Source organism: Astyanax mexicanus, chromosome 11, assembly GCF_023375975.1.
Source record: "Astyanax mexicanus isolate ESR-SI-001 chromosome 11, AstMex3_surface, whole genome shotgun sequence".
Lineage (NCBI taxonomy): Eukaryota > Metazoa > Chordata > Actinopteri > Characiformes > Acestrorhamphidae > Astyanax > Astyanax mexicanus.
Genome location: NC_064418.1, coordinates 45,786,027 through 45,809,131, shown reverse-complemented (window position 1 = coordinate 45,809,131; position 23,105 = coordinate 45,786,027). Strand labels below are relative to the sequence as shown.

The window sequence follows — 23,105 nt, the reverse complement described above, 5'->3', positions numbered from 1 at the left end:
CACAGTTCTGCTCAAAATATTGCAATGCACACAACATTATGGGTGAAATACCAGAGTTCAAAAGCGGACAAATTGTTGGTGCACGTCTTGCTGGCGCATCTGTGACCGAGACAGCAAGTCTTTGTGATGCATCAAGAGCCACGGTATCCAGGGTAATGTCAGCATACCACCAAGAAGGACCAACCACATCCAACAGGATTAACTGTGGACACTGTAAGAGGAAGCTGTCTGAAAGGGATGTTCGGGTGCTAACCCGGATTGTATCCAAAAAACATAAAACCACGGCTGATCAAATCACTGCAGAATTCAATGTGCACCTCAACTCTCCTGTTTCCACCAGAACTGTCCGTCACCACAATAAATTATTGTGGTCTAAAACCAGGTGTTTCAGTTTCACTGTCCAACCCCTGTATATCATAAATCACATTCAGTGTCTTAAAATATTTTGATAAATATTGTGTATTAATTCAATACAAAATACAACTCAGAAACACACAGAAGTGCTGAAATATACTAAAAAAAGTCTTTAATGAGAACACGGGCATTCTTACAGACACTGGAACACGTCCTTAAAAACAGTTCTCGATGTAACACCACAACAGAACCCTCATACAGAACCATCTGAGTCAGAACCTCGGCTCTAGTGTAATACCACATGTCAAAAAATACAATACCGAGCTCTCCTCCCCGCCTGTGCTGCTGTAATAATGCCACTGATAAGACGCTCAGCGTCCCGCGTTCCTGATTCTAGAGGACAGTACGTCTGAAGGTGAGCCATCAAGCCTGATCCAGGTCCAGTACAACCTGGTGCGAATCAAACAGCATCAGAGCGAGCCAAAAAGCACTGTGTTCTAACAGCACACAGTCCAGTGTGGAGAAATTAATTCATATTAGCTTCTCGAAGGGAAAAAAAATGAAATTATAATGTGTAGTTTTTCATATTTAAATTTTGTGAGGTTACACTCACAAAAAAAAAAAAAGGGTGCCACTAAGGGATCCTGGAGAGAAAAAAACAACATTTCTATAAGCAAAGGTTTCTGAGAGAGTCTGAATGTGAAGAAGAACCTTAGAATAAGGTTTAAAGAAACTTCCACTCATTTAAACTTCTTTAAAAATGTATCGGTTCATTCTAGAACCTTTAAACTTGGGTAGACTGAACAAAAGAAAGGGTTCTCTGAATCAGGACAAATAAAAATAAGATTTACCTTTAGAAAAATAATAAAAGAGAGGTTATCCATCAAACAAAACATTTGTATTCGAGTTTTTCTAAACTTTAGAATAAAAAAAAAAAAAACACTGTTCCCTCATTTACTATCCCCACTTAAAGGTTCTTAAGTGTCACCATTTGAGATTGTTCACACTATTTGAGATTGTTCAGACTTTCAGATCAATAACAGAAAATTGAGAAAGGCTATTGTCATCTATTTAACAATAGAAGAAGAAAAAGGTTTGTAACTGGTGTTGTACTGAATCCAATTACCCTACAGGTACAGGTGAACCATGCGCAGCAGTGTGGGTCCAGCAGATTATTACACTGGTGATTCTGTATCTACTGTAGCTGTAGATTAACCCTTATTTATAAACAGAAATAAAAGGAGTCTGAGGGTAATTTGTTACGATCTTTCTGCTTTGGGATACATTCACCTGTACTCGAAGGGAGTCAGATTCTGACCGAGAACCAATCAGTGTCACGTATAGGAAAACTCCGCCCACTTAGCAAAGTTCCTTAATGCACTTGATCACTAAAGTGCAGTGTGAACCCAAAAGTAATTGGACTAAATGTGGATTATACTTAGTAACAAACACATCAGCTATGATCTGGACTTCCTCTCCCTCAACTGTAATAGTATTATAAAACCTGTAATTGTTCATATTTAGCAGAAAAAAAATAGTTATATTTTCAAGAATAAAAAAAAAAAAAAAAAAAAAAATTCAGAGAACCCTTCCTTTCACAGCATCATCCTCACAGTGTAGTAACTAGTTAACAGTGCTTGCACATGTGCAGAACCTGTTTGAGCATTAATACCTGGGATATAAACTGGGATTTTTAATTCTTAAAAAATAATAATAAATAAAATAAAAAAAATAGCGGCTTGATGGAATTCAATGCAAATTCAGATTGAATGTAAAGAATTTAATGTAAAGAACCCCTGCAGGACAGATAATCCAAAAATAAAAACATAAAATAACCTATACAGATGCAGATTTGATTCTGCATGTGTATATAAAAAAAAAAAAGTTACCAATACTGCATTGCCATTTAGTACATCAACATAAGCAGCAGCTTAAATATCCTGGGTTTTAAAACTGGAGCTGCATTACAGTAGTGCTGTAATGTACAGGGGTTGAACAATGAAACTGAAACACCTGTCATCATTTTAGTGTGGGAGGTTTCATGGCTAAATTGGAGCAGCCTGGTGTTCAATCTTCATTAATTGCACATTGCACCAGTAAGAGCAGAGTGTGAAGGTTCAATTAGCAGGGTAAGAGCACAGTTCTGCTCTAAATATTGCAATGCACACAACATTATGGGTGACATACCAGAGTTCAAAAGAGCACAAATTGTTGGTGCACGTCTTGCTGGCGTATCTGTGACCAAGACAGCAATTCTTTGTGATGCATCAAGAGCCACGGTATCCAGGGTAATGTCAGCATACACCAAGAAGGACCAACCACATCCAACAGGATTAACTGTGGACGCTGTAAGAGGAAGCTGTCTGAAAGGGATGTTCGGGTGATAGCCCGGATTGTATCCAAAAAACATAAAACCACGGCTGATCAAATCACGCAGAATTCAATGTGCACATCAACTCTCCTGTTTCCACCAGAACTGTCCGTCACCACAATAAATTATTGTGGTCTAAAACCGGGTGTTTCAGTTTCATTGTCCAAACCCTGTATCTACAAACCCCTTTATGTTGTAACAGTCTTTTTTCTGAATATATCTTACAGAAGATATAGTTATATAGTAGTTTAGTTATAGAGTTTCTGGTACAATAAGTCCACTTGCCATTTCGCCAGGATGTATCCCATATCTATATCATTACAGAGAGCTGCCACATCTGGCAGTGCATGATGGGAGGGGTTGCAACGAGAGCAGCCTCGCAGTACAGAGAAGGAATTATGGGAAGTATGGCCACCAAACTGTGGCTAGCCAATCATGGAGAATTCATGCATTTATTTTAAGCATGGAGAAAAGCTGATAACTTTTATTAAAAAAAAAAAATAAGATTAGAATGTGAAATTAAAGTAAAAACAAAAATTTAATATAAAAAAATACAACTGCCTTCCTCCAGACTGTTCTTTCGCTTCATTTATACCCAGCACGACTGGTATGCGAAGAAAAGTGCAAGTGGACTCGTACTGTTAGAATTACAGAGATCGTAATTTTGTGTAGTTCTGAAATTCTTACAGGGCTCTATGATGCGACGCTCCACTGGAATGCCCACTCCCTCGCGGTTATAGCACACAGTTTATATCGGTGAAAAAGAAGGTTCTCTTATATCTGAGTCAGTTAGGGGCCGAACAACACAGAGACAGTAATTACAAACATATCAAACTCATACAGCTGTTTCATCATCTGCACAATATTTAAGAATACTAGTTTTTATATTTAACATCTTTCTTTCGAATATGCTTAAATGTCAAATACGTCTTTACATAGAAATAGTGCCATCAATATGGGGCATTATCTTGTCTCTTCAAAAAGTATAAAGCAGCGACCTTGCACTTTAGCCATGTTTTATAATATATATATGCACATCTGGAAAAAATTAAGAGACCACTTCAGTTTCTGAATCAGTTTCTCTCTGATTTTGCTTTTTATAGGTTTATGTTTGAGTAAAATGAACATTGTTGTTTTATTCTATAAACTACAGACAGCATTTCTCCCAAATTACAAATAGAAATGGTCATTTAGATCATTTTTTGTTTGCAGAAAATAAGGAATCTTAAATAATCTCAAATAATGCAAAAAAAAAAAAAACAAGTTTATATTCATAGAGTTTTAAGAGTTCAGAAATCAATATTTGGTGGAATAACCCTGATTTTTAATCACAGTTTTTTTTTCATGCATCTTGGCATCATGTTCTCCTCCACCAGTCTTACACACTGCTTTTGGATAACTTTATGCTGCTTTACTCCTGGTGCAAAAATTCAAGCAGTTCAGTTTGGTGGTTAGATGGCTTGTGATCATTCATCTTCCTATTGATTATATTCCAGAGGTTTTCTATTTTAAAAAATAAAAAAAAGGAACTCATAATTTTTAAGTGGTCTCTTATTTGTTTCCAGAGCTGTATATATAAATGTATGCAATGATGTTCAAAAGGAGGTTAAAGGACTGCTGCAAGACTGCTGCCAATCGGCTGGCTGTACGGGATGAATCGCAGGACATATAATAATTGCAGGACACCATTAAGAACCTCTACAGCTCCATGCTGAAATGTTTGGCATGTTGTTTTTTTACACATGCGTTACACACTACTTCTGTAGGTGTAGTTTAATATACATTATTTCCTTCAATACCTTTTTACCTTTCTTCTGAATATCATTGCAGTACACATACATATATATGTATAATGCATATATGTATACACCAATCATCACTGTCCCACAAAAAAAAAAAATAAATTGCATCTTCAAAAACATAAATTTTTTAAAACTTCTAATGGAAGCTATCATAAGAAGATTTTATTCCTGGCCATTTTTGGAGCATTTCTATTGGTCCATTTATCATGACATTCTTAGACAATATAAAGAACAACTGCCAGATTCTAATGATGACAAAAATCGAAAATGAAGATGCTTTTGAAGGCTTTTGCGTGACAGTGATAATATTTAACGTATTTCCCCTTTAATTAAACCCTTTACACATCTGAAACAGAACCTCGTATGAAAACAGCTAGCCTTTGGGAGTTAGTGCAGGGTGGTGGGGGTGATGGACCTGGTCCGGCGTTTGGGACGAGGCAGGCACAGAGTAGAGCTGAGACAGCAGAAGAACCTCTCCAGAGGTTTTTCAGCATCGTGGACGAACAGGTTAAGGCCATCGGAAAGACGGTGAGACGCTAAAGCTCCAAACCCAAACCCGTCGGTCCAGACGGCTGAAAACGTCCAGTTCTGGCGAGGTCCGGCTCACACACACTCCTCTGTCTCTGGCGTACGCACAGACACCAGTCAGGACTGTTTCAGCTTCTTCCTGGGCAGACCGAAGGGCGGGCACTGGGCCGAAGCGAGCGCGCGGAAAGCCTCGGCCACTAAGTGAGGATGAGACTGGATCATTGACTTCCAGCCCGGAGTCTCCATTATATCGGTGGCATGACTGTGAGGAGAGGGCAGAGACACCAGCGCATTAACAGCAGACACATTAAACAGCTATATAGCGACGAGTGAGCACTGATCTAATACAACGAAAAGTCAAAAGGTGTAACAGAGAGAGTGAGAGACAGATGAGTGCAAGAGTGATCAAGTGTTGATGATTAGTATATGAAGATACCCTGCAGTCCAGGGTAGGGGTGGGTGATATGGCCCTAAAATAATATCGCGATATTTCATGGTATTATCGCGATAACGATACTCTTGGCGATATGACAAAAAAAAAAATAAAAAATTACACTACTGCAAAAAAAAAAAAAAAAAAACGTACATTTTATTATTGTATACCATATAATATTGCACACCTGTAACTGAGATATTTAGCAGATTTGTAACAGAACTCGAAATATCTCCATATATCCATGATTAAAGTAAAATAAATGATACTGGACAGATATAATCTGTCTGTAGTAGATATTTAATAGGAAATAAGAAATGTGTGAATTTTTCTATTGCTTAAAACAGCAAAAAAAAGTAGAACCCTAATGTGATAATTAGGGGTTAGTGTTATGACACACCCCTAGTACAGGGTATATATGGTCACTGTCCAATGAAAAACAAGTATATACATACTTTTACTACATAATGTAAATACACAGTGTGTCCCTTACACTGTGTTAAAATTTCTTAATGAACGGACCAATAGAAATACATTAAAATGATCTAAAATAAACTCTTTTTACATTGACTTCTATTGAAAGTTTAGAAGGTTTTTTATCTCCCCTGTAAAGTTGCTTTTTTCTATTTTGGAGATACTTGCTTTTCATTGGACAGCGACGATATACACTATATAGACTTTTTTTTCAAAGCAGAGGATTTATTTTTAGATAGACAAATTTCTTAACCACATTAGACAATAAATAAAGTACAACCAAATACAGAGAATTTAACTTTAAATATGCAGATTTTAACATTGGTAGTCAATTTTTTTGCATACAGGTGCTGCATGATATCCAAAGTAAAAGCCCCCTCCCGAGTTTTGTGATTTTGTGACATTTTATAAAAAAATTCTAAAACATCCACAGCAATAATTCTGCAGCAGTGTGCAGAAACACTGGGTTCTTCCACAGTATCTCTCTTCAGATTGTACTGTCTGGAGAGAGCCTGGCCATCGACTACCAAAGGTGCTCGAGAGGGAAGCAGACACTGGATCCTCTAAATTGAGACATTTTTATATTTTAATATTCCAGAACTGTTCCGAAACTCAGCGCGAGCCGGAGTCTATTAATAACACGGATCTGGAGATACGGAGAACCGCCGAGCGGAGGCTGCTGCCCAGAACCTGGAACAATGAATTCTAAAGCATCTCGGCAGCGCCGATAAGAGTTTGTTATTAATCTTGTGTGTCTCTCTCTCTTACACACACACACATACATACACACACACACACACACACACACACATACACACACACACACACAAGCTAATTACATACTTGCTATTCCAGTTCTTCCCATCCTTGCAGCCCAGCTGTCGGAGGACGCTGCACCTGCAGGAGGAGGCAGAAAAACAGGGCCGATGGCATTAGCCTGGGTAAACCCAGGGTAGCCTGGGTTTGGGGGAGGTGTGTGTTTAGGTGAGTGTGTGTTTAGGGGAGAGTGTGTGGAGGGGACAGCATTGACGCAATGTTTATAGGGTTGGCCTGTTTAAGGGTGTTGTGTGTGGCTTTGTGGGGACAGGACATTTAGGGGGCAGGGCTTTCAGGGGGAGGAAGTGCATGGGTTGTCTGTTTATTGGTGGCGTATAGGTGTAGAGTGTGCAAGAGCACCATGTGTATTGGGACAGGGCATCACGTAGACAGGAGCCCATAGGGGCCAGCGTGTGTAGGGGCCAGAGCGTTGAGGGGAACAGGCGCCATCGTGTGTAGGGGCCAGGGCGTTGCAGGAGACAGGGGCCAGGGCGTTGCAGGAGACAGGGGCCAGGGCGTTGCAGGAGACAGGGGCCAGGGCGTTGTGGGGGGACAGGGGCCATCGTGTGTAGGGATCAGGGCGTTGCGGGAGACAGGGGCCAGGGCGTTGCGGGAGACAGGGGCCAGGGCGTTGCAGGAGACAGGGGACAGGTTGTGTAGGGGCCAGGGCGTTGCGGGGAACAGGGGCCACTGTGTGTAGGAATCAGGGCATTGCGGGGGACAGGGGCCAGGTTGTGTAGGGGCCAGTGCATTGCGGGGAACAGGGGCCAGGGTGTTGCAGGAGACAGGGGACAGGGCGTTGCGGGGAACAGGGGCCATTGTGTGTAGGGGCCAGCATGTTTAAATAATGCTCACCTGTTGATGAAATCGATGGCCTGAGCTTTGAGCTGCTCGGCTCCATGCAGGTCTGCGAGGATGAGCGTGTCAGCGACGTTCTCTACTGATAGACCGTTGCACAGAGCTTCCTCACACATGACCTTTAACCTCTCTAGAGCATACTGCAGGAAAAAACACACACACACACACATTTGAGTGTCTACACAAAAACTAAACACACATTTCCAATTATTTTTACAAAGGAATTGGGACACACTACTCTTCATTGTTCCATCTGAATTGAAGGGTGTTAAAAAGAGATTATGTTGCTTTTTATTAGAGTACATGGGTTTTCCACTAGACTTTGGAGCATTGCTATTGGAGCATTGCCATTGCTATTTAGCTAAAAGATATTAGTGAGGTCAGGACACTGGCCAGCTCAATGCTGGAGGTTTTATACCCCTCTAAGCTTCACAGCTGAATGCTGGTCAGTTACTTACTTTATCAGCTGCTGCCAATAAACTGTCAGCCATGTTCTCCAGGTTTGGTGCCTTCCCTGTGTATATAAAACCCATCATCTCTTTGAAGACGTCTGCGTCGATGTCACTGATGTCTACCCGGTTCTGTTTGTGCAGAAATCAAATGAATGAAGTGAATAAAATGAATAAAATAAAATATCAGGATATCAGAGATCCGGATCAGTATTAGGAGTCTGGGTAATATTAAGAGAAAGCTTACCTTTTTACTTTCCTCCATTTCATGCTCGAACATGGCATTAAAGACCGGCGATCTCGCTGTCAAAGAAGCAATAAATCCGTCAGTCATATCATACGAGCATCTCCACACACACACACACACAAGCAGGAAGAGGGTCAAGTAAAAGTGTGGCACAGGTTATTTCAGCATTTTTTAAAATTGTTTTGTTTGTTTTGCTATTTCATTCTTTGGTCATTTTTCATGGTGACCTCTGGTTGTGCTTACAGAGTCACCAGACTCTCATTTATATAAATGATGATTTTACAGAGAGCATGATTCTAGTTCGTAATGATAAATTAATGAAACATCACACTGCAGAAGTGCAGAACTGCAACTACCCAAAGTTACAGTACAGCAGTCAGGGTCAGAAGTGGACACAGGCAAGTTTATACGGGCAAGTTATTGTATTACATTACACAAGCATAATATTAAAACCACCTCCTAGTTTTTACACCCACAATCCATTCATACATGATCATAGAGGAGTGCTTTGTAAATGTTTAGATGTTGTTCAAACATGGAAATTACTGCTATTTAGTAAGTGAACACGTAATCTGTTGTGTTTGGGCACTTTTAAAGACTCTAAGTTGAGTGTAAACTGTGTGAGTTGAGCCATTTACCCATCTCGCATTGCGCTTCTATCCCCAGCACTTTTTGTAATGCAGTACTGTTATCAAATTAACGATTAGTCGACAATTAAATTTGTAGTTTTAAATAATCAACATTGTCGATTATATCCACTAATCGTTGCAGCCCTAGAGTACACAGGTATACGAAATAAGATTTTTGGTGAGTCTTTCTAATGTTTCTATAATTTACACCAATAAAACTATTCTTTGCTGCAGCCATATATTTTTCAGCATTTTTTTTAAGCATAATGTTATGGCAAAAGCCCCCTAAAGTATCGTGACATTATTTTTAACCAAATATTTTTTTTTTTCTTCTATTTTGTAAAAAAAAAAAAAAAAAAAAAAAAAAAATTAAGGTATAGATTAACCCTTTAAAGCTCGACTCTAGTGTTATTCACTCTCTCTGTCTCCAACGGGGCACCCAGAGGTGAGCGTTGACGCTGCGGCTGCAGTCTTGTAGCAGTCAGCAGGGTCTTGGTGTGGATTAGAGTGTGTGAGTGACTGTGGCTTTACCTGCCAGGATGGATTTGTGGGCCTTGAACTCCTGGCCTCCCACGAACAGTGAGCAGTCTGTAAACCGAGAACACTCCCACAGGTTCCCCAGGTCATCCGACAGCTGGCACTCAGGAACCTTCAGCATGTTCATGTTGGACTGGCCTGAGATATTCACTGAATCCTGCACCACGCTCACCTGAGACAGGAAGACAAGACAGATGTTAAGTGGTGCAGACAATAAAAAAAAAAAAAAAAAAAAGACAAGCACAGTAGCACCAGTGGGCCAACAGTGTCTATACAGACCTCCCCAGCAGCCTGCAATGCTCAGATAATAATAACACCAAGATATTCCAAAATTATAATTTAACCAACTACTGCAGAAATCCTCACCACTACAGTGATCTTAGGTTTGAGGACCAAAAGGTCTGTCAGAAGAAGCTAGAAAGCATTGAAAAGTCAGGTAGAAAAAGCCAGAAAGCCTGAAGAGTCTGGGAGAAGAAGCCGGAAGCACTAAAACGAAGCCAGAAAAACTAAAAAGAAGCTAAAAATACACAGAAGTCTGCAAGAAGTCTACAAAAGGGCTGAAAAGAAGACAGAAACGCAGAAAATTCTGGGAGATTAAGCCAGAATGATAAATGGCAAAGGAAAGGTCTAAAGAGTCTGGGAGAGATAGCCAGAAGTACTGAAAGAAAAAGCTGGCAAGCCTAACAGCATACAAGAGAAGAAGACAGAAGGACTGAAAAGAAGAAGCCGGCAAGCCTAAAGCCAGATGCACAAAAATGTCTGTGAGAAGAAGCTAAAAAGACTGAAAAGAAGAAGCTGGAAGGACTATAGTCTGGCAGAAGGATCTGGAGAGACTGAACAGAAGATGTGGAAAGCCTTACGCCTGCCTAAAAAGTTGTCTAGAAAGCTTGCAAGCCTAAAAACATACAGGAGAAGTAGTGCTGGGCGATAAAACGATATCGATAGTTATCGAGGAAACTATATATCGCGATAAGTCGGGGCGAGAAATTCGATAAACTAAATTTTCTATTTCCCGTTTAAGTAGCGTTGTGAAAAGGCGCAGCACGAGATCAGGCAGCACGCTGAACTGCTGCTCAGCCCAGTACAACCCCTCCCCTCCCCTCTCCACCATCCCCCTCCGCCCCACCCCCCGAGCCCCTCCACTCTGAACTCCTCACATAGCGGCTCCTTCTCTCCCATTTACTGGATAAACTTCATTTATACTATTCAGCGGCGCTACACTGGAAAACTCACCTTTTAAATATGAGGCATGCGTCTCCAAGATATTTAGAGAGGTGAGCTTGTTCAGATTTCTGAAGGCAGGTAAACGCTGCTCTGTTTGCTGCTAGTTAGATTAGCTTGTCTCCAGTTTAAAGTTAGCGATGTTTAGGTGTAAAAGGGATCTGTGCAATCTGTCATCATTAGCTAAGATGCTTTCACTGCTTTTTACATTCTAATAAACTAATGGGTAACGCACGTTAGCCGTGTTAATCCACGTTTCGTGTAAATTAAGGTTAACTTCAGCACGAGTGAGGGGTTAGTATATAAACACACAGAAAGGAAGCACTTTCCATCTTTTTTCCTAACTCTCACTGTTTCTGTTAGAAAACCCTGAGGGCAGCATTCTCCTCTGTCTTTGTGTTTTATAGTTTTTAACAGATAGAGAGTCTGTTATGCTGGATATTTTACTAAATACAGAAGATTATATAATCTGTCTAGCTGTATTTGAACTGAGCTAAACATTGCTGTTACTGAACTGGAGTTTTAAATACACTTAAGTAATGTAAGTCTAGTCTACTGAAAGCCAGTAATGTTAGTATAAATCTGTACTGCAGTAGAAGTGGATCATTTCAGAAACTTGACTTTATTCCTCCCACCTCCATTATAGGCCACTTTTTTTTTTAAATATTTAAATGTTAGCTTAATTTAAATGAAAAAAAAACTAAAGGCTCTTATTTAAAAAAAAACATAAGCAGTAAATTATCTAAAATTACAACAAATAGAAAATAGAAAAACAGTAAAACATATGTAATACATACTTTTTATATGACCAAAATTAAACTAGACTGAAATCTGACTAAAACTAATAATATCCGATAGACTAAAATGTAACTAAAACTATTATACATTTTAGTGAAAAGACTAAGACTGTATCAAAATCACCTGTCAAAATGAACACTGTGATATACTCTTGTATTTTGCTTTATGTAGTTGCCTGCATTCAGGGAGGGGAATGATCTTTTGATTAAATATAATTTTATAAAAATAAATAAAGTGTTATTGCAATTTAAATTAAACAGACATATAATGTAAAGGGTCTTACATATTTTTTAGTTTATATATTTGTCCCCTTTTTAAAATTAATTTAAAAGCTGTACCCACCTGGCAAGATGTTAACATCCTAGTGTCTGTCCACAAGGCTCTGAGCCTGCTAGTGATTTTGTCCATAACTCCCTTATTCTGTCACTTCTGAGTAAAAATAGAAACCTTTAAGTGTAACAGAAAGTGATTTGATTTATATCGTGATACATATCGATATCGGCTGATATGAAAAACTATATCGTAATAAGATTTTTTTCCATATCGCCCAGCCCTAAGGAGAAGAAGCTGGAAGGACTGAAGAGTCTGGGAGAAGAATCTGGAAGGACTGGAAAAAATCTGGGAGGAGAAGCTAGAAGGACAGATAAGTCTGGGCGATTAACCCAAAAGCCTAAAATGGTCTGGGAAAAAAAGCCGGAAAGACTGGAAAGAAGAAGAAAAAAAATACAGAAGAAAAGAAGATGGAAGGGCTAAAAAGAAGAAGCTGAAAGGACTGAAGAGTCTGGGAGAAGGACCTAGAAAGATTGAAAAGAAGACGACGGCATACCTAAAAACATACAGAGGAAGAAGACAGAAGCACTGAAAAGAAGAAGCTGGCAAGTATGTCCCCAGAGGCACTAAAATGTCTTTGAGAAGATGCTAGAATGACTTAAATATCTGGGAGAAAAAGTTGGAGGGACTGAAAAGTCTGGGTGATTAAGCCAGGAAGCCTAAAAATGTCTGGGAGAAGAAGCAGGAAAGATTGAAACGAAAAAGGCAGAAAACATAAAAATATAGAAGAATATAGAATATAAAAGAAGACGACGAAAGAACTGGAAAGAAGAAGCCGGACAAAAAATAAAAAATAAAAATCTGAGAAGAAGCTGGAAATTATGGGAGAATAAGCCAGAGGCACTGAAATATCTGTGAGAAGATGCTAAAATGACTTAAATATCTAGGAGAAGAAGCTAGAGGGGCTGAAATTTTTAAGTTATTCAGCAGTAATGCATCTAGGATGTTTGAGTTTGCTGATGAAAAGGCTCATTATGGTGGTCTGAAGATTCATTTATTGCTAATGGTGCTGAACAGCAGTGTCTGAGCAGTATCTGAGATTTTAATGTGTGTTTGACAATAAAAGTTTCGTGCTTTACATCTGACCTTTCGCAAATGGCACAGAAGATACAAATTCATCTTTACCAGCTTGGGTAAAAAAACAGATCCTCAGACCTCCATGAGCCTGTTCATCAGCAACCCAGCTTATCCCACATTCAGCGCTGCTGAGTAAGAACCACTTATTCCCAAACGACCAGTTAAAAATTTCACTGTTAATAAATCAGCACTTACTGCACTTCTAAAGCAAACAGACAGCGCACACTCCTCCTGCAGCCGCCGAGGCAGCTCTTCCTCATATAAAGCACGGCCCAATTAACGACGGGAAACTGTCTATCTGCAATCTGCATCTAATTTGCTTTATTAAATTGCCAATTTCCCAGCAAATGTTGAACCTTGTTGCAGATCTCACCGGGCTCACCGTGTCTCTCTCCAGACAATAGCGTCTTAATTATCTGCACATTCACGCTACCGCGCTCTCTCTGCTGCCTGTTCTATAGAAGGCGATTAAACAGCAGGCCTGTGTTCTTTTCTGAGAAATCTGTCAGTCAGAGAGGAGTGTAGCCACGCCCCCTTAACTCATCTTTTTTACCCACTGCTTCAGAAAAAGACGACTCAACTCCAGGCAGGCGACTTTTGAGTGACAAATTTCAGAAAAAAAAAAGAAGAGTAACAGCACTACTAGGCTTGTTACAATAAATACATTATGCATTATGACTTATTGCACAATATATAGACATATCCTCAATCATATTTAATGGGAGAGACAAAACAGTTATGTTTTAGAGCGGCCATTAATAGGAAATGAGGTTAAATTATTTATTTAGGCTCCGAGTGGTCCAATGGATAAGTCGTTCGGGCCATGTCGCATGGCATCAGCAGCTGAAGTCCGAGAGAGCACAATCAGGGTTCATACACGTTTTAACCAATTAATTTCCATGATTTTTTCATGACTTTTCCATGCCTTCAAGGCAAATTTTCATGACTATACTTTTTTGTTTTTTTTAAAACAGTGCAGACTTAGACAATAAAACTATAATTAAAATTAATTGTAGTATGTCTAAAATGAATTAGATAATGTGTGTCAGATCCTGAGAGCTCTATTTTTTTAGGGCTAAATTACTGAATTAATGACGTATTTTCTTAGCTCAAAATAGATTTTCTCCATCGATAAACTGAAACACAAACATTTTCATACCAAATTTTCCAAATATATCTGGGTATTTTTATTTTTCCAAACCTGGAAATAGCTATTTTTAAATTCCATGACCTTTCCAGGTTTATCATGACCGTACGAACCCTGACAATTGGCTTTGCTCTCTCTGAGTGCATAGATGGTGCAATTAAATCATATTTATATCTATATTATTGGTGTCAATTGCTTAAAAAATCCTACTGCGTTAAACACAATATTTAGTGATTAAGCATGATAAAAAAATGAAAATGAACACTAGCTCCATATTCCACCAGCAACAACGTGGAAAGGAAATGTTACCAGCAGCTAGATGTGTGTGTGAGAGAAAGTCAGATATTTAACATGTACATCAGTGAAAAGAAGAAGTTTAGAAGACCTTCTAAACTCAGCAGCAGCAAACAACAGTGCATTTATGTTGATAAATACTAGGAAAAATGATAATACATCACCAGGCTCTGTAAAATGAGTTTTTTGTGACTTTTTGTGATAAAATGCTTTTAGCAAGGACATAATTTCCCCTTTAAAAGACTGTACGTTTTGGTTGATCATTTCAGAAAGTCAGGTTTTTTAATTAACTGCACTAATTACACTCGCTGTAACAAATCACACAGTTTATCAGCACCCAGAAAAGTTTACTCCACTTCAAATTAGAACATTAACATAAAACTAATAGAACAAGTTTTGTTTCATGCCTCAGACGAAGCTCTTCAGCACCGCTAATGCTAACGCTAACGTGCTCAGACTGAAGCGGCAGTTCATTTTCTCTGTAATCTCTGACCGAACCCGCAGAGCTTACCTACTAATGTTTCAAATTATTTACGACGCCCAGCAGTCTCTTTCCCCCCGCTCTGCCCGTCTGAATCAGACGGAAATCATGCAGCCAGCCACTTTAGCTCGTTTAGCACATTAAGACATAAAGAAGGATTGTTGGTATAACACACAGGTAAACTTTACCTCACAGAACAGAGTCAGTTTATCATCAGGAAGCAGCCCGTTCGCTTCATCCAGCAGAAAATCTCTTCTAATAAACTTCTTGAAGCCCCAGTCTTTGCCTTGGACGAACCGGTAGGCTCTTTGGCTTTCTGCACAGACCAAAAAAAAAAAAAAAAAAAAAAAGGATGAGCTACAGAATTTGTGAAGTTGATCTGGACAGAGACCAAATTTTGGTCTTGTGGTCTGGACCACTGTTCAGTAGGGGTGTGCCGGATCATATCGTACGCAATAATATCGCCAACATTTTTGAATATCGTGAACGATATTATACCCTGAAATATGGTGCCATAACACTCACCCCTAATCATCACATCAGGGTACTACTTTTTTGATGTTTAAGCAAAAAGAAAAATTCACACATTTCTCATTTAAATTTAAATATCTACTAGAAATCTGCTAAAATTCTTATATTTTTTTTATATCTCAGTTAGGGGTGAGCTGTATCATATCGTACACAATAAACAAATGTAAGTTTTGTTTTGTTGCAGTAGTGTATTTTTTTTTGTCATATTGCCAAGAGTATCGTTATAGCAATAATACCATGAAATATCGTGATATTATTTTAGGGCTATATATCGCCCACCCCTACTGTTCAGACTATTAGGACAGCTCCCCAGACAGGGATTAAGCCTTGTCTCAGACTTTTAAACAGTCATAGCATTTTGAACAGGGATTTCCTATTGAAAAGAAAAAAAAAAGTTAGTATAGGACTAGCATTAATCCCAGCCTGGGAAACAGACCCTTTTCATCAGCATTTTAACACAAGCACTATTTAATCTGGACTTTAGAAACGGACTCTGGTTCATTGACACACTTGGTTCAGTTTGATTGAGCATGTGTAAAAACAGTAATCACACTCAGGTGAGGATTAAAACAACCGGCTACTGGAGATGGTCTCGGTTTGGTCACAAACAAACTCTGGAGTGGTTCACTTGTGGTAAGAACATGATTCGGTCTAGATCCGACACAGCTATCAAATATACTACTTTTATTTAAGAAACACTGCTGATAGGACACAGTTTAATCTGATATATTAGCCACATAACGCCAATTCCACAGTTATGAACAAACGCTGTCTCTGCTGCTCCATGCTGTTTACACACACGGCCTGTGCTGTGCTCACTGCTTTCAGCCGTTTGACTCTGTTTACTAGGCATACATCTGTGCTGCACATCCTACTAAAAACACTTGTGTTTGAAAGCATTTTAGCTTTTAGTGTTAAAGCAGCTTCACACTGCAGAGATATACACCCTGAAATACAAAATCTACTCGCTCAAACCAAACAGAGGAAAACCAAACCAAACCAAAATGAGGGAGAAAACGCTCCAATTAAACAAACTTATCAACTGATCCGGACCAGAGTAACCAACTACACGTGTGAAAACACCCCATAGACTTTTCAGTTTGGTCCAAACCAATATAACAGGTGTGAAAGACGTTATAAAAAAAAAAGAAAAACTTTAGGGAAGCCATTATAGAAATACGCAGAGAATAGGGTGCACGACACTGAGATGACACCTCAAGATGATTAGAGTGGAATAGGTTCTTACCCATAGCTTTAGTCTCCTCACGCTTAGCGTTCAGTAAAGAAAACTTGAACTTGGCTCGGACTTCACTTTTTGGACAGCTAACCAGCAGCAAATACAGTGACAGGTAATCCTTACTTTCATCATCTAGTCCCTTTGGATTGACTCTCAGACACCTAGCGGGAACACACACAAACAAACACACACACGTGATTAGCATTAGCATTCTGTATAATCTGTCGAATGCAGCATCACAAGGCCAAAACACCTGGAGGAAAGTTCTAGATTCCAAGCTCTTATACATTAGCCAACAGAAGCCAGTGATGGCCAGCATCAAAATAGGAATAATGAAAGGGAGACAGTGCCTTATCTGATAGTTGGCTTATCTAATGTATAATTATTTTATTAGTTAACAACAATTCTTCATGCTATTCTTCCATTACTCAGGTTTGAATGCCCTTTAAATAGAAAGATGTTGTTGCATTTGTAAAACATGAAAAGTACTCATATTAAGTAAAATACATTAAAATATAACATAGAAAAATACCTTTAAATATTATGATATTACTTTTGCTGTTTGTAGCAAAAGGACAATTCACACTGCTCTTATTTCACAATAAATATCTACAAAAGATAGATTACAAATGTATATCTGTGTAGTTTCATTTATTTTGCTCCATTCCTGGATATATGGAGTGCATCACAACTGATAGACTTATGTTAAAATCTTCTATTGCAATCAATTAGGGGTGTACCATATCAATGCAACATAAATATACAACAATATCGCCAAATATATTTTAATATTTATTTTGTTGCAGTAGTGTATCTTGTATTACTAAAAAAATAAAAATAAAAAAAAAATCCATTTCGTCATATTGCCAAGAACATGTTATGCAAAAAGAAATCCTGAAATGTTGCCCACCCCTAATTCATCATATCAGGCTTCTTATCTTATCTTTACTTATCTATTTGCTTATTAATTCAAAGAGCTTAATTACTACCTACAATTATGTATCATTACTATTCTATTACTATTCATTTAAAAACAATAATTCATCCAGAATTTCAACAATATGACACACATACAGCAGCTTATTAAGTAAACTTTACAAACACGACACATTTAAACTGAAGCAGTGGAGGAGTGGGACTCACCATTTCATCTTATCGTTGGGACCTGAACAGAAAGATGAGCTTTTCAGAACTTCCCCCATCTCCTCTCGACAGAAGCTGAAGTTGTTGATGGTCCACATATAGGAAAACTTCACTACTTTCACCTACAGAACACAAAACACACCAGCATTTAACACTGTTCTTCTCTCTGATCAACCCTGATTAGCTTATTTCCATCATCTCATCATAATCAACATCATCTCACCTGGGTGTAGCACCAGCTCTCAGCCACCGGGCCGCTGCCCATCTCCCCCGGGGGAGGAGGGGTGGGGACTCCCGACATGGCCAGCTCGGTCCCCCTCCCTGTCTGCAGCAGAAGAGCTGACAGCCACGACGCTTTCACCACTTAACCTTTACAGAGACACAGAGAGCAGAAGCAGCACTTAGAAAAATAAATAGCAGCAATTTCCCCCGCAGATCCTGACCCCAAAACATCAGACCCCTGACTCGCCCATCAGCCGCCTATTTTCTGTTCAAATAAGAGTCGAGGCTAACCCGACTCGGGCCAGAGAATCTATCAAAACACGTCTGAGGTGTCAGTAGTAGAGGGAGGAGGTGCGGGACACACCACAGAAAGCAGAGAAATCTTACAATCGATGACAAACTGAGAACTACATATAAATAAACATATATGTAGGCCAGTTTAGTTCCCAGTATACAGGCAGCAAATGACTGAGGGCTAAAAGGGCTAAAAACATGGTAATAGAGCTGAAATATTTGGACTGATATTGCATTGATGTTTCAATAATATTAGAAGACCCTTGTATCAGCTGCTCTGTGTTCCTAATAAATTGTCTATACTTGGCTTCAGAGCGTGGCTGCAAAATATTTTTAATAAAACTTAAAAAAAATATGAACTATTTTTCAGCAAGGATCCAGCAAATTTTCTGTGATAAGCCCAGTAGCAGCCTGATTTCATCCATAGCTCTCGAAATTCTTGCTTGGATTAAAGTGAAACTTAATGTGAAGCATTGCTTCATCACACAAGTTTCTCATTTAAAAAGCACAAACCATTTAAGCAAGTCACATTATAAAGATTGTGTGAACAGTTAACTAAAATTAAATATCAGATTTGGTCAGAAAATCAGATTTGGGCCACTTTTACCTGCTGTGTGAATACAGTTAGCTCCGACCCTGCAATGTGATTGGCTGAGAGGCGTTCTATGAGTGCCATTATCAGATGGTAATGCACTGTAACTGAAGATCTTCAATTATCACTTTACCACATACAGTTAATCCTAGCAATGATACAGCGCTTACAAGCCAAACAGCAACCTGCAGCCTCATGCCTATGACCGGAGCATAGCATTGCCAATATTAGCCTACACGTTATAGCACTCCCCCTTGTGTATTATTGCTTAAATTAACAGGCCAATAGCTGATTGGGGCTTGGAGCCCAATCTGATTCCAATTGTGGCCAATATATTAGTGTATAAAATAAAATATCTTAAAAATAAATTAAAACTATGCTGCTGCTTGATAAGATAGATCAGAAACTTTAGTCAATATACACAGAAGTGAATCATAACAATGGCAGCTGAAGTCTCTGTTTACCAAAATAACCAAGCTGGGTTTCTCTGGCTTGTCTTTACATGTCTGCTCCAGGCCTAGACCTGCCCTTGTTCGGCCAGAAACGCTGGCATCGGCTGCTTTCTGATAAGCCCAGGTATGTGGCGGTTCCTTACACTGTGACTGTGAATGTCATTCGCGTTAAATTTTACACAAGGTTATTTTCCTTTAAACTGAGAAAAACACGCCAACCTCAAAAAAATCCAAACACTCACCCCAAACTCAGATACACACTCCTCTCTCATTCTAATGCAGTTTAGTGCAAAAGCGTTTTTATCACAGTGTTCCCAGATTACAGCATGATCCCCAAACCACAGGATTCAATCCGACCTGGAGGAGGACATGAAGGAACTTTATTATAAAAAAAAAACTGCAAACATTAACAAGCAGGTACAGATATTTATGGTTCATTATACATCACTAACATCAATATTATCACCAATAAGTGAAAGTTAAAATAAGATACTAACTATAAGTAAAAACAAAGATAATCAACATAAGGTCTATAACTAAAAAAAGTTTTTTTTTTTTTTTTTTTTTAAACAAATAAACTGACTAAAAGTAGGGGTTTGGTTTGATATGGGTTCTAAAATACAAGTTTAAAACAATACTCAGATTGTTAAAATAAAAAAGAGCAATATTTTGTTAAAAATCAATAAGGTAATTATGACGCAATATTTTTATTATTTTTATTTACACTTGATTGATTACATTGTTTAGATTGTTTAGAAAAAGCTCAATACTTTGTTAAAGTAGGGAAAAATCTAAAGAACATCTATAATAGCTTTTACTCAGATGGATAAATAGTAGGGGTGGGCGATATGGCTCTAAAATAATATCACGATATTTCAGGGTATTTTTGCAATAACGATATACTTGGCGATACATGAACACAGAAAAATAATTAATTAATTTCAGGAATATAGTATAAGAGTATAACAGCTTAATCATAATGTGGCAAAATAAATAATATAGCATAAAACAATTATACAGTAAATAAACCTAAAGCTTCACAGCAAATAGTAGACTTCTTTTAAGACAGAACAGGCCTATTATCACGATATGGATTTTTAATATCTTGATATTTCTGTGTCACGATATATTTTATACAATATAATCTTGCCCACCCCTAATAAATAGGTATCCAATATCTGACAGATTGCAAAACAAACTATTAAACACAAATATACTGGTGTGTTAGTGTTAAATACCACAGTTTTAACAACGTGAGGTGGAACCTTTAAAGTTAAATCTGAGCCAAGAACAATCTGTATTTGGTTAGCTGTGGTTAGCTAAACTAGCTAACGCTAGTAAACTAAGCTAAGCTAACTAGTTACATCTTAACAGTTATTTAGCTATCGTTAACTAAATGTTTGGATAATCCTTATAAAATAAATCCTCTAATATTAATAAAAACGTATTTAAATGGTAATGTTCAGCGCTTATCTGGAGTAGCAATTATTGAAGCATGTGAACAAACACAAATAACAGTTAAATACAATAGGCAATGTCACCATTATCGAACAGTAACGTAATTGAGGTCATGTAACCTATATTTATTGTACAGTAAGTTGAAAATGTAATAATCGTGACTGGCCTAGTTAAATATGCGAAAAGGGGGGTGTCTGTCTGGTTCTTATAGTTCTAATGTAAAATTAAGGCCAAAACTATGGCACTTTTCATAGTGAAAATAGACCTCTTTTAAAAAAAACGTATTTCTTCAGCATTAAGTGAACTTTCACTCCCAAAACAAACTATTTAACCAAAATATGATGGCGTATTAGTGTTCAAACCCACATGTAATCGTTAAAAAATAAATTACCACAGTTTTAACAACGTGAGGTTTTGATTATGCTCATTATTAAAACTGTAACTTTTAAAGTTAAATCTGAGCATTGAACAGCCTATATTAAATCAGCTGTTGTTAGCTGAGCTAGCTAACGCTAGCAAACTAAGCTAAGCTAACTAGTTACATCTTAACAGTTATTTAGCTATCGTTAACCAAATGTATGGATGATTAGCACAAAATAAACCCTCTAATTTTATAAAAGGTATATAAAGGGTGATGTCCAGCGCTTACCTGTGGTTTTAGAGCAGCCCAGAGCTCTTATATGTCCGCCCAGCCGTCTTCAAAACTAAGCTATGCTAAGCTAAATTAGGCTAACCACCCACAGTCCAGTGTGTAGCAGGCTAGCGGGACGAGCTAACAGGCTAAGCTAATTCCACTCACTATAACTACTCTCATACTGAGCTCAGACTGTCTAATAAAGCGCTGCAGATCAGACTGCTCATTTCCGTCTCCCAGTACAGGTCATTAATAACCCCGCAGCACTCTCTGAGAGTGAGACAGAGAATGATACAGAAGAGTGAGCTGATAAGTTAGCTAGCTAGCTTACCGGTTAGCCACTAAAACCCAAAACACTCCCCGGCTGCCGCAACTCTGAGCATGCGCAACACACAGAGACAGGTTTGAGCATGCGCAGTGACAAATGCCCCAAACTTCAGTTTTACACTGTTCCTCATTCAATCTGGTTATTTTCTAAAATCATTATTGGGATGCAATATGATATTGGAATTATTATAATATATTATATCGGTATTATAGCAGATAATAATTTTATTTACAATTTATTTATCATAGTATTTTTTTTAGTAATCTTTTAGAATCTTAAAGAGCCACTAAGCCCTAAAACATACTTTTCCATTTATAGCTGAAATATGTTTCTTTGATATAAATACATACAATAATTAATAAAACATATAAGTCCTCCCTAATTTTTTAAACACTTTTATTGTGACATCCAAAAAACTGTTTCTCACACTATCAGAGGCACACCGCTGCAGCTCAGCCAATCAGCTCAGCTCTCTCTTCTGCCCTGTCTCTAAACCCATACATCAACCAGTGCCTCTCCCAAACTACTCCTCCCATTTTTTTTTTTTTTTTTTAGCATTTTTCAAATGTCAGCTGATGGCGGAGTTTGTTAAAATCAGGGGGTTTAGTAAATCTTTAAGGTCAGTGAACATGTCAGTGGCATGTCCTTTTTGTCACTGATTATGAACAAGATAGTCAACATGCTAGTAAGTTAGTAATACTGTCATGTATAATTTTTATAACTGTAACGAGTAATGATGGAGCACATAAACAATGGATCGAAGTAAAAGTATTAAACTCAGACAAAATATATAGTGAAGTAAAAGTAGGAGAAAAATAATATTCCAGATACAGATACAGAATTTTAGTACTTAAATACAGTAGTTAATTTTACTTTTAAGACATAACAATTAATGGAGAAAATCCAGGGGAAAAACCTGCACTGCTTCTGGTTCTTTATTCTGTACTGTAAACTCAATGAAGGCAGTCTGAGATGCTTGGTCTGGGGGAAAGGGGCAGGTCTACCAAATAAGTAGGTGAATCTGTCTTTACTGCACTGGATGACAAAATTTACAACATGGTGAACAGTTTTGGTATCCCCCCATATCCTCAGCTGGACTCACAGTTTATACAGCCATGCAAAGGGCCTACAGCTACAGCTGCGGCTATGACTGAGACGCTCAGAACTTGCACAGGTTAGATTTCTCTGCTTCATTCTAAGTCAGACAGAAAGCAGCTTTGGGTAAGCTGTGCTGAAACAATGGTGTGTGATTATACCCTGCAGGCCGGAGATAACTAATTCCTATTCACTCCTGCACAGAACCCTGTGGACGCTTCCGGAATGGGGGATCAGCTCCACGTTCAGGAGGACAGAAGAGTCCAGATAAAG

At 38.4% G+C, this 23,105-nt stretch overlaps 1 protein-coding gene across 1 annotated transcript; it reads right to left on the bottom strand.

Annotated features, from left to right (window-relative positions):
• Positions 1 to 504: 504 nt before the first annotated feature.
• On the bottom strand, positions 505 to 21,793 carry spopla (speckle type BTB/POZ protein like a). Its single transcript, XM_007234840.4, has 12 exons — positions 21,425 to 21,793; positions 19,560 to 19,674; positions 17,981 to 18,126; positions 17,758 to 17,879; positions 16,624 to 16,775; positions 15,035 to 15,162; positions 9,493 to 9,670; positions 8,333 to 8,388; positions 8,095 to 8,217; positions 7,634 to 7,776; positions 6,806 to 6,859; positions 505 to 5,317 (listed from the first exon to the last, which is right to left on the bottom strand). Exons 3-12 carry the CDS (start codon positions 18,056 to 18,058, stop codon positions 5,173 to 5,175), a joined length of 1,179 nt encoding a protein of 392 aa, XP_007234902.3. The 5' UTR covers positions 18,059 to 18,126; positions 19,560 to 19,674; positions 21,425 to 21,793; the 3' UTR covers positions 505 to 5,172.
• Between the last annotated feature and the right edge of the window lie 1,312 nt (positions 21,794 to 23,105).